The 12,091-nt window shown below is 39.6% G+C and overlaps 1 protein-coding gene and 2 pseudogenes across 1 annotated transcript; 2 read left to right on the forward strand and 1 right to left on the reverse strand.

The window, feature by feature from the left end:
- The first annotated feature begins 691 nt into the window (after positions 1-691).
- On the forward strand, positions 692-1,930 carry LOC149169544 (transcription factor MYB106 pseudogene; annotated as a pseudogene).
- A 3,322-nt stretch (positions 1,931-5,252) lies between these two features.
- On the reverse strand, positions 5,253-6,234 carry LOC149169545 (transcription factor MYB102-like; annotated as a pseudogene).
- Positions 6,235-6,396: 162 nt separating this feature from the next.
- LOC149169546 (albumin-2-like) lies at positions 6,397-7,197 on the forward strand. Its single transcript, XM_089425240.1, has 2 exons — positions 6,397-6,533; positions 6,678-7,197. The coding sequence occupies exons 1-2, from the start codon at positions 6,397-6,399 to the stop codon at positions 7,195-7,197; spliced, it is 657 nt and encodes a 218-aa protein (XP_089281366.1).
- The last annotated feature ends 4,894 nt before the right edge of the window (positions 7,198-12,091 follow it).

Here is a 12,091-nt window from a genome sequence, read left to right on the forward strand (position 1 = left end):
TATGCATCACCAGAGTGTGTAGTTTTACTTCACAAGCTCTAGGTTTACTCTATAGTTTTCTTGCTCATCAGTTTAGTGGTTTTCTCCTTGATATCTAGTATTGGGATGTGTTTTTTTTTCTTATTGCAATTTTTTTTTTGTATGTTTTGATAGTATTATGAGAAAAAAAGACTTTGGCTAATGTAATCTTGTTTGCTTTGATTGACTATCAAAATAAGTGGTTTTTTCTTATTGAAAAATAAATCGAAAAACTAAATATTGGAAACTTAATTTTCGCAATAACAGGTTTCTTTTTGCCTTAATCTTTTCAAAAATCAATTGCATTCACTTCACTATTTGCAGGCCACTTTTTCTTCATATAAGACCAATTATGAATCTAATTTGCAAAAAATGGATAAAACTGGTAAAATTAAATTTTAAAAGTCATATGAAAGGCAATTAAAAAATGAAATCGTCATAAAAAATAATTGTGATGGGTAGGGGTACCCGTCAAATTTAACCCCTGACTTCAGCGACAAAGAAGAGGTATACCTGTTCATCACCGACCGGTACCTGCTAATCAACGGAGTAGTCTACCCAGGCGGAAGAATGGCCCGGTTTCCGTCACCATCCGGAAAAACCTCAGGCTCCGGCCACCGGCAATTCCTCCACCGTCCGCGGCCTCTGCCCAGCTCCGCCACCCTCCGCATTAATGTGGACGACTGACAGGTTCCTGACAGACATTCCGATTTTCGGATTTCCATCGCGTCTTGCCGGGAAGTTAATTCACCATATACAGGAGCACGGCCATGGCAGCTGGAGGGCTCTGCCGCAGAAAGCTGGTGATTAGGAATTTATATTTAGTGCTAGAACTTGCAAGAAATTCTCTGTATTTTTGGTTTTTTGGGTAGTTTTCATGGGGTGATTTTTATGCAGGGTTGCTGAGATGCAGAAAGAGCTGCAAATTGCGTTGGGCTTACTATCTAAGGCCAGATATCAAGCGGGGGAAGTTCACTGTGCGGAAGAGCAGACTATTATTCACCTTCATGCGCTACTGGGAAACAGGTCAGTTGGCCTGACAAACAAAACAACTTTGGATGAATTAGTTTTTTGTATCTTGATTCTGTCACCTGTGCACTGCACTGAGAGCTGATCTTGATTATAATGTGACAGGTGGTCCGCCATTGCTACTCACCTTCCCAAGCGAACCGACAATGAAATCAAGAACTACTGCAATACCCACCTGAAGAAGCGCTTGCTGCAGATGGGAATCGACCCCATGACACACAAGCCCAAAGCCGAATCGATTATGGCACCTGGTGTTCAGTCGTCCAATGGGTTCTCGAATCTGAGTCATACGGCGCAGTGGGAGAGTGCGGGCCTGGAAGCCGAATCGAGGTTGGGGCGCGAGTCCAAGCTCAGGGCCAAGGGCCTCTGGTTTGTCCAGTTGAGAAACGTTAATGCGAGCTCAGATTTATTCAGCCGATTGCAGAGAGCCAGTCCAGGGTTCGAATCCGATAGAGAGGAATCAAAGATTCCCGGGTTGAGCTCTGTTCTGGGCTTTGATTGTATGAAAATGACACAGAAATGGGACAAGTTCCAGGATTCGAGGTCGGGAACCAAGTTAGACCAGTGCAATTTGTCAGCCTTGGGAGGTTCACTGGGAGTTATAGTCCACTGGAGAATGAGGAACGAGCTAGTAAGACGAGCTATTTGGGCCTTCTCCAACAAGCTATGTGCCATGCTGGAATATTTTATATTCTATGCCAGTTTAGACCTGAATGTCTGTGAAATCTCAACTCTCTTTGAATTGTTGGATTTCATAGAAACCATATAAATGGTTTTGTAATTAAATTGGATTAGTTTTGTAATTATATGAAATAGCCTGAAATTTACTGATTAATGAATTATTGTCCAGAGAAAGCCTGTTATTATCACTTCAGGCTTTGGGTTTTTTGTTAGCATGGTCGGATGTATTATGTGATATATTAGTTTTGGAATCCAATGTGTGTGTTGCTTTAAAACCTTTTATGAAGCATTGGATTTCATTATTTGAAACTCAAGGACAAATATGAAGTTTTGTCTAGAGAAAAACTTGTTATTTCCCCTCATTATCTTTTTAGTTCTCTGGTTAATCTGTGTATTATATATGTTGCTTGAAATTTAACCATTTCAGAGATGAAGTGAACAGGGTATGTTCTGATCTAGTTTTCAAAGCTGTATGCAAAAATGAGGAGCAGATTTTAATTTATATAGCAAACGACTTCCATACTTCCCTCAATCAAAAGCCCAAGTGGCCTGCAAAACTAGAGATATGAATTCCCTCTGCCCACCTTGCATTGTTCAAAATGTAAAGATAACCTTCATTCTTAAGACAAGGAGCAAGAATTTTCACTCAACATGTTTTAATCAAACAAATGAAATTGTTATCATAACTGTCAAATAATTCAACTCCAGTCAATAGCCTTCTCATTCACTCTGCAAGACATCCCGTCATGGATATCTTCTTAAATTGCTACCAAGGTTAGATACCATTCTTTTATTTAATTCGCCTCTGACTTATCACTGATATGACATGCCCTAACTGTATCATGGAACTTCTGAGGTGGCCGACTTATGAGTGACAAAATGTTTATTCCTTGTCCTGGCAAAGGAATAAATATAGATCCACCAATATCTAATCAGATGGTGCTTGCTACGGGTGTGCTTTGAATCTCCTCTAGGGTAACTACAGCAAGAAATTCATCAATCCTGCAATCAACATATGTTAAACCTTGGAGAAGTTTCCTAGCACTCGTTTTCTCCTTTGGTCTTTAAAAGATTGTCCATTGTAATCATGGAAGTGGCAAAGTTACATGAATACATTTACTGGCCCAGCATGCACGCTGGGGAGTTTCAGATCCAGCTCGATGATACATTTAGCATTACGAGCTAAACCAAATACATTGTTGATTATACTAGAATAAATTGTTTATTCTGAACAGTTTGGAAAGCCCTCGAAAGTTAGTGTCTTTGATACGAATAACAGTTTGGAAAGCCCTCGAAAGTTAGTGTCTTTGATGAGATTAGAATGACAAGAAAAGGAGTGACCTTGATATTACATCTTGGCAATAGTCCTGTTTTGCTAACATGCTGTTTGGTGAACTTAGAAGATTCCCTATTTGGATGAGTGAGGAATGAAATGTAATTTTCAAAGAAATTTCTATTTCAGCAATAACTAGATTCAATGATTGGTTGCATTGTTAAATATGATTGGCAAATCTTGAAATATCATCAATGATGTTTATCGTCTTGCTAATATTGTTATTTATGTCTGATTCCCAAGTTCTCCAAATCATGGTTGTGAGTGTTTGTATCTTTTCATGTTCTCTATTTTCCACATTTTACATATTTATACATAAAATAATAACTTAATAAATCCAACAATATAAGAAAAAATAACCCTCCTATTATATATTTTAGAATTTTAAGTATAATTTTATAAGCAAAAATAGCCCTCCTATTATAGATTTTAGAATTTTAAGTATAATTTTATCAGATTTATTCTGATGAATTGTCCAGTGGAATAGCCATGGCTATCTATAGATCAATGGACTTGAAACCACCAATGGTAAAACCAATTATAAAATATTTTTGACTTCTTTGTGTACTTTTAAAGACGTAAAAATGATTTTTCACTTTTCTATATGCGCCTTATTTTGTTATGCCATTTTCACTTTTTACATTTTCACATGCACCCTTTTTTTATTATACTTTCAATATTTTGTATATTTCTTACAACTATCATATATCTTATTTAACATCAATGAGAATATGTTCAACCTCTATGACAAACCAAATACACTTTCCCCAAATACACTAAAACCAAATACACTTTCCCCAACATCAGTGTTCCAGATAAACATTTCTTGAATATCCAGATCTGGCAGATGCAGATACATTTACCCAACTCAAGCATTGATCTTGCAAATGCAAATACATTTACCCAACTCAAATATTCAAGGGGAATAGCTCTTGAATATGCAGATATTACACTGCAAACTTAAATGGAAGATTAACCGAACGAATCCTGCAAACTTAAACTGAAGATAAACCGAACAAATCCTCAAAATATTAAATAAGAACAGAACCTCATTATGCAGATCTTCCAAATTCAAAATGAAATTGAAGACTAGCTTAACAAATTCGGACTTATTTTGAGTTTACATACAAAGCTTTTACAATAGTATGGTTTTGATTATTTAAGAAAATCTAATTAACATAACATATAGAATTGCAAACTCTAAGTGAAAGTATATTACATTAAATTAATAGTTAACCCAAAACATCAAACAAAAGAACATACTATTTTGTTAAAGTTAAAACATTGGAAGAGCCAGAAGATAGTTCATTGATTTTTTATTCTATAGAATCAAGTCTTTTAACCCTCTTATCAGGTCTCTTAACCTTCTTAGCAAACACGTTGACTCAATTTTTGACATACAAAAACTCAATCCCATGGTATAAAATATCTGGGTAGTTTCATTCTTCTGGTAAATTATCACTGGCAATTAGACAGATTGTAAAACCTTAATAAGGAAGTGATTGTATGAACATACTATCCAAGGTCAATTTTTATTAGAATATCGCTTAGTAAAATGAAGTAGAACACTCCATATCTTGCCAAAATAAACAGAACGTGGCTAAAACCCTTGTCCAAAATAAACAGAGAACGGAGCTAAAAACCTACTCATTACATTCAAGGTTTTGAAAGTGGAACATTCTTAAAATTATACAGATGCAAAGCAAAGCCAAGCCACTGCCAAATAACCAATTGAATTCTTCAACTTTCAAAAAATTATAAAAAGCGATGTTAGTAATTGTAAAATCAAATGGTTAAATTTCAAGGCAAGATATATAATACACAGATTAACAAGAGAACTAAAAGGATAATGAGGGGAAATAACAAGTTTTTCTTTAGACAAGACTTCATATTTGTCCTTGAGTTTCAAATAATGAAATCCAATGCTTCATAAAAGGTTTTAAAGCAACACACATTGGATTCCAAAACTAATATATCACATAATACATCCCACCATGCTAACAAAAAACCCAAAGCTTGAGGTGATAATAACAGGGTTTCTCTGGACAATAATTCATTAATCAGTAAATTTCAGGCTATTTCATATAATTACAAAACCAAATTAATCAGTAAATTTCAAACAATCCAATTTAATTACAAAACCATTTATATGGTTTCTATGAAATCCAACAATTCAAAGAGAGTTGAGATTTCACAGACATTCAGGTCTAAACTGGGATAAAATATAAAATATTCCAGCATGGCACATAGCTTGTTGTAGAAGGCCCAAATAGCTCGTCTTACTAGCTCGTTCCTCATTCTCCAGTGGACTATAACTCCCAGTGAACCTCCCAAGGCTGACAAATTGCACTGGTCTAACTTGGTTCCCGACCTCGAATCCTGGAACTTGTCCCATTTCTGTGTCATTTTCATACAATCAAAGCCCAGAACAGAGCTCAACCCGGGAATCTTTGATTCCTCTCTATCGGATTCGAACCCTGGACTGGCTCTCTGCAATCGGCTAAATAAATCTGAGCTCGCATTAACGTTTCTCAACTGGGAAAACCAGAGGCCCCTAGCCCTGAGCTTGGACTCGCGCCCCAAGCTCGATTCGGCTTCCAGGCGCGCGCTCTCCCACTGCGCCGTATGACTCAGATTCGAGAACCCATTGGACGACTGAACACCAGGTGCCATAATCGATTCGGCTTTGGGCTTGTGCGTCATGGGGTCGATTCCCATCTGCAGCAAGCGCTTCTTCAAGTGGGTATTGCAGTAGTTCTTGATTTCATTGTCGGTTCGCTTGGGAAGGTGAGTAGCAATGGCGGACCACCTGTCACATTATAATCAAGATCAGCTCTCAGTGCAGTGCACAGGTGACAGAATCAAGATATGAAAAACTAATTCATCCAACGTTGTTTTGTTTGTCAGGCCAACTGACCTGTTTCCCAGTAGCGCATGAAGGTGAATAATAGTCTGCTCTTCTGCACAGTGAACTTCCCCCGCTTGATATCTGGCCTTAGATAGTAAGCCCAACGCAATCTGCAGCTCTTCCCGCATCTCAGCAACCCTGCATAAAAATCACCCCATGAAAACTACCCAAAAAAACAAAAATACAGAGAATTTCTTGCAAGTTCTAGCACTAAATATAAATTCCTAATCACCAGCTTTCTGCGGCAGAGCCCTCGAGCTGCCATGGCCGTGCTCCTGTATGTAACGAGTTTCTGATCTTGAGCCCGTCCGTCCCCTTTCGCAGGTGAATATGGTGAATTAACTTCCCGGCAAAGACTTTCTGATCTTGAGCCCGTCCGTCCCCTTTCACAGGTGAATATGGTGAATTAACTTCCCGGCAAGACGCGATGGAAATTCCAAAAATCGGAATGTCTATCAGGAACCTGTCAGTCGTCCACATTAATACGGAGGGTGGCAGAGCTGGGCAGAGGCCGCGGACGGTGGAGGAATTGCTGGTGGCCGGAGCCGGAGGTTCTTCTGGGCGGTGACGGAAACCGGGCCATTCTTCCGCCTGGGTAGACTACTCCCTAATCAACTATGCTCCGGGCACCACCAATGACTACATTATCAAGGGACCCCAGACTATTGGCGATGGCTTTCCCTACCTAAAAGATACTATTTTTGCAAGTGGTATTGACGCCGCCTTTACTGCTTCCGGAAAAAATGAGGCCTATATTTTCAGGAGTAATATCTGCGCACTTATCAACTTTGATGAGGGCTACATTATTCAAGGACCCGGGCTCATCACTGATAGCTTCTACTCCTTGAAAGATACTATTTTTGCAAAGGGTATTGATGCGGCCTTCACCTCTTCCTCCGAAAATGAGGCCTATCTATTCAGAGGTGATCAATACGCCCGTATCAATTTCGCACCCGGCACAACAGATGATTACATAATTCAAGGACCCAAAAAGATTATTGACAGTTTTTACAGTCTTAAAGGTACGATTTTCGAGAATGGACTGGATGCAGTGTTTTCTTCTTCTCGAACAAATGAGGCTTACATATTTAAGGGTGACACCTATGCTCTTATTAATTTTTCTCCTGGCACCACAGACGATCACATTATTCAAGGACCAAAGCAGATCACTGAAATTTTCTCCTCCTTGAAGGACATCTTACCAATGTATCCCTGCTCTTATGAGTAAGCTATCCGTTATCATGGGCCGTGCACTCTACTAGTAAGCTAAAATAAAGAACCGCTTCCGCGGCTCCACGGAATGCATGGCCACTTATGTTTCCATCTACATCTAAATTTCGAATACATGCATGTTGCAGGTTTCATCGATCTTACTTATTCAGTTGACAGTAATGTGTGATTTTCTTGGTGTTTGGGATTTTTAAAATAAAAATAAAATATCTTTTAATTATATATATACTTTTTGTAATGAATTCTATGAAGGGTATTTAAAATTTTTCGACTAGCGATTCGCCTAAAATAACTTGACATATACACACACTTAACTCAGTTAACTCACACTCTAAATATGGATTGCATTGAACTTTTTATCCATCGCACGACTTGACTCAATGCTCAGTTAACTCACTCTCTAATTTTAGCCAACTCTGGCATGCCGGAGTAATTACAATTTCTAACACCCCCCTTAATTATGACAGTATGACTTAACATAACTCAAACATGACTCAATTATTCCTCACAATAGAAATTGACTCAATCATCACCCAAACATGCCTGCTGGTCTATGTCTCAGCTAGGCTTACAATGACTCAAGACTTTCACAATTTTTCATTTTCTTTCTCTTCTTCCAAATTGTAAATCTTCAAAATTGCTTCATTCTCTGTTGGCGTTCTTGTTGTAGGCTCCATATTTCTTTACTTGTTATTGCTGCTGCTGTAATTTTTCTTGGACTTTTCTTGAATTTGTGTTGAAACACAATTTGATCTTCTCTACTACACCTTCATCTGCAAATATTCGTTCAACCTTGGATTGCTCCCACAACATTACATCTTTAAATTGTCTTCTTTTCTCTTCTTCTTGCGCTTTACATTCCTGAATTTCTTTCTACCATATTTCTGAATAACATAATCTCATATCTTATGGACTCCATTGTTGAAAAATGGTTTCAATGCATTCATCTTTGTCTTTCATATCATTCTTTTCACTTTTATCATCAGGTACTGCTAATTTTTTCATGTAATCTACACATTGAAGATCATTATTCACCATTTCATTCAATTATTTTATTCCAGCTGTTGCCTTAAGACTCACTTCAATTTGTTCTATTGGTTTTTGAATCCATTCTTCAATGAGATTCAAATCTGCCTCAAATTTATTAAGAACCTTGTTTTCAACTTTTTCGACCATGCTATTCTGAACACATGCATATTAAAAAACAATGTAAAATCCATCAACTACGGTTGGTTGCACCAATTCACTTCTCACTTTGTATTCATCATCCACATTTGTTTTGTCACAGTGGGATTCACCATCATCTGCATCATGAACATTACAATGGATTCCTTGAGCATTAACCAATACTTGAGGATTACTTGTGTTCAATTAACCAATACAGTCACATACATTCGCGCATCACATGAACATTGTAAATTAAACCCAAAACGCAATATAACCAGATGCATTAACAAGAAATAAATACACATAATTTGTAGAATACTTCTCTTTATTGATATCTAATAGAGTTTAGGCTTCTGTGATCCATATTAGGTTAGATAAAGATTTCGGCGTAAATCACATGAAAAGTCATTTGTCGACGCGTTTCGAACCAACCAGTGTGGTTCATCGTCAGGACAAGATGAAGAAAACAGATCTAGCTAAGCATGAAGCTAGATCTGATTTCAACCTTGAAACCTGCAAGCGAGCCCGTTCAAATTGACGAACCTTGATAGCAATGGCTTCCCCGTGCAAGGATTCAATAATAGAGTTTAGGCTTTATTGATATCTTCTGATTAATACAAATTCTATCCACCCTACGCACACAGATGCAAGGGTTTGCGCACTCAGCTACAGACTTCCACCCTAGTCCTCTGCACACTCAGCTGCAGAGCCTCTATCTACGCTAAGACCCTAAACACTTAGACTTCTCTCCCAAAACTCTTATTCTTTGCTATCCATTCCTACTTCTGACTCGCTACTCCAAAACTACTTAGAGCTTACTTACTTAGTTCCTTTTTATATAATCCCATGGTCTGCGGACCATCGGTGGATCTTTACAGCCGACTTTACATTTTACAAAATAAGGGCGGATAACCCTTTATGACTCTTGATACCTTCGCACTCCGCGACCACAAAATGTGGAGGCTTTACAACTTTATTACAAAATTGTCCCAAAACATGGGATTTTAGCCCCAAAACCGTCTTTGGGAGAACCCGTTCCCAACAGGCCCCCAACACAAACTTGGTGACTCGCCCTCGAATCACTTTGCAGGCGCGGAGATCTTGGCGAGAAGATCTCCCATCTCGACCTGTATGACGACTGTTATCACCCCAAGAAACTCACCTAGGTTGTAACTCAGTGATGCTCGAGAACATTACAATTTCAACAAAATAGTTGGATAAATGATGAATGAATGAAACAAATGCTGCATATTCAAGCCAGATAACCACTTCTACTATGATTGACCCCAGACATGGGTGAACACCCCCAGGCTACAAGGCTTTTAACCACCAACTACTCACAACTTGAGGATAAGGTGATAATGGAGAAAACTGACCACACCAGCAAATGCACAGGACCCTGTGATGGCCGGCGGCAACCAGTTAAAAGGTCTGTAAATCTAGTTTCTAATACACAAACAGGATGACATCTATCTATGCATTAGACAACAGAAACATGCATACATGTTCAATGATACAGCTAAATCCTAACACAGAGGTGGGATGACAGCCCCTCTAATGCTAAACATTAACAGAACATGAATCAATGCAAACAGGCACAGCCTGGAACAAGAAAGAGAAGTGGAAAGCGAGCAATTAACAACAAAAGAAGCTTGCATTAGCTGGAAATGAAGACCAGACGCTGCAGGTTACAAAGTAGTTACAGTCTCTAGAAGTTGAACCTTACAACAGAGTCACCTTCATCTAACACTCATCAACCCATCTACATCTGTTTTTTTAGTATATATGGTGTCTCATTACACAATCTCCCTGTTAGTTATGCGTGGAGGAGCCCATAAATGGCCACCAACCACATTTACATTTAGAAATGGGGCTGTTGATACAAATCTAGCTGTGCTGTAAATGGATTTGACCCCTCTGGTGCTCTGCAGTCCTCCTTTGAGAAGGTGGCGTGAAATAGAAAAGGAACCATAACCATTGAATGCTCTGATCAGATAAGCGGTGTCCTGCTTCCTCTTCGGCCATACTGTAGATTAATTGCAGCAGCTGAACATTAAAAATGGCTCCATTATGACTGTGCTGTTTCAAAACAGTGAAACGCTGCCCAAACTGTTCATTCCCGCCCATCATTGCTTCAATTTTGACTTTAAAAGGTTCGGGCATGGTTCAATCATCTATCGGGTCCGCCTTTCGGGTCGCAATTCATATTAAAACAGGCCCATCCTTTGATTTTTTAATATTTGCAAATACAGGCAAAACTGCCGCAAAACCATGAAAAATGGCTTTGGCGGACTTGAATAATATATATATTTTACTTCCGAACCCTTTCGGATCTGAAACCCATCGCAATCGGCAGCTGCCCAGGCATCCCTTGTATTTTCTTTATATACAAAAATGTGCCAAATACACTAAAAATGGCTTGCGTGCGGACCTGAAAATATATCAAAAATCACTTATGATCGCCATCGGGTCCGACCCATCAGGTCGCAAGCATGCCTTAAATAAAAACCCCGCCCCTTTGGTTTTGCCGATAGCGAAAAGCTGAGGTGATGTGAGCCGTTGATTTGTGCACGTGATTAACGGCCCAGATTGAATCGCTATATCGCAATCGCAATGCCACTGCCGATACCGTCGACCCGCCGATGCGCCGATCGCCGATATTGCCTCGAACCCGAAAATCTATCAAAAAGCATTCATAACGCTGTCGGGTCCAGCCCATCGGCGATAAAAGCCCCGATTTCTCTGATATTGCCGATACTCCTGCAGACCCGAACATCTTATCAAAAGGAATTAATGATGCCATCGGATCTGGCCCATCGGCGATCGCACATCGGCAATGTCTTGTGCCCCAATCGCTGCGGACCCGAAATAATATAAAATGGAGCATTGTATGGCTGTCGGGTCCGGCCCATCGCATCGGCACATAACTTATGTTAAAGCCTGCCCCTTTAAAATCTCCGATAGCGATATTGCCACGGACACGATAATCTATCAACAGGAATTAACACTGCCGCTGGGTCAGCCCATCGGCGATCGCTCATATATATGCAATAGGCCATGCTCCCTTGGAAACGCCGATAGCGATGCGCCGATGCGATATCGGCGATCGCTCGTCACACAATAATAAAGCCCCTTTTGTAAATCCTCCATTGCGATATGCCGATCGCTCATCGACGATCACTCATCGGCGATGTATCATGTCGCTGTCGCTGCCTCCCCCGACTTGCGATATGCCGACACGATCTGGACCATTGATCGGCCAGATCCAACGACTGAGATTAAAGCGGATCCTTAAGCCTGTAACTTTGATTTTTACATGGTTTTTGGGGTATTTCTGCCTCCCGATAGTGTATTTCTGCCCTCCAAAGGGCTTTCCTCTTGCAATTTTTTCGATCGGTGGAAAGCTTTTAGCCATAATTTGAGGATTTCGACAGCATTAATGGTTCCTTTGGCATGATTATAAGTGTGCTTGCAGCCTTTGAGAGTGTTTGAATCCATTTTTGATTATTTTGCACAGTAGAGCTAACAACGACAACCTCGGCAGGTCACTGTGTAGCCGCCTGCTGTCGTGGCGGAAAAAGTCGTTTGTGCGGACACAGCTGACCTCCCTAGGAGTCTAAACTCTCTAGCGACAAACAAGACAAAATGGAATGATCTTTCTCTAAATATACCTTTTATAACATCAAAACTACGAGTGTTTAGGCTTACCTTATTCCAAAACGCTG

Source organism: Pinus tabuliformis, chromosome 4_2 (assembly GCF_031772625.1).
Source record: "Pinus tabuliformis cultivar Carrire ecotype Pingquan chromosome 4_2, CPIR1, whole genome shotgun sequence".
Lineage (NCBI taxonomy): Eukaryota > Viridiplantae > Streptophyta > Pinopsida > Pinales > Pinaceae > Pinus > Pinus tabuliformis.

What these genes read in the sequence shown, in the direction of transcription:
- LOC149169546 (XM_089425240.1), top strand. Translation starts at nt 6,397, where the DNA reads ATGGAAATTCCAAAAATCGGAATGTCTATCAGGAACCTGTCAGTCGTC. An exon ending in GCCGGAGGTTCTTCTGGGCG is followed by an intron (nt 6,534 to 6,677) that starts GTGACGGAAACC and finishes TATTTTTGCAAG; the next exon opens with TGGTATTGACGCCGCCTTTA.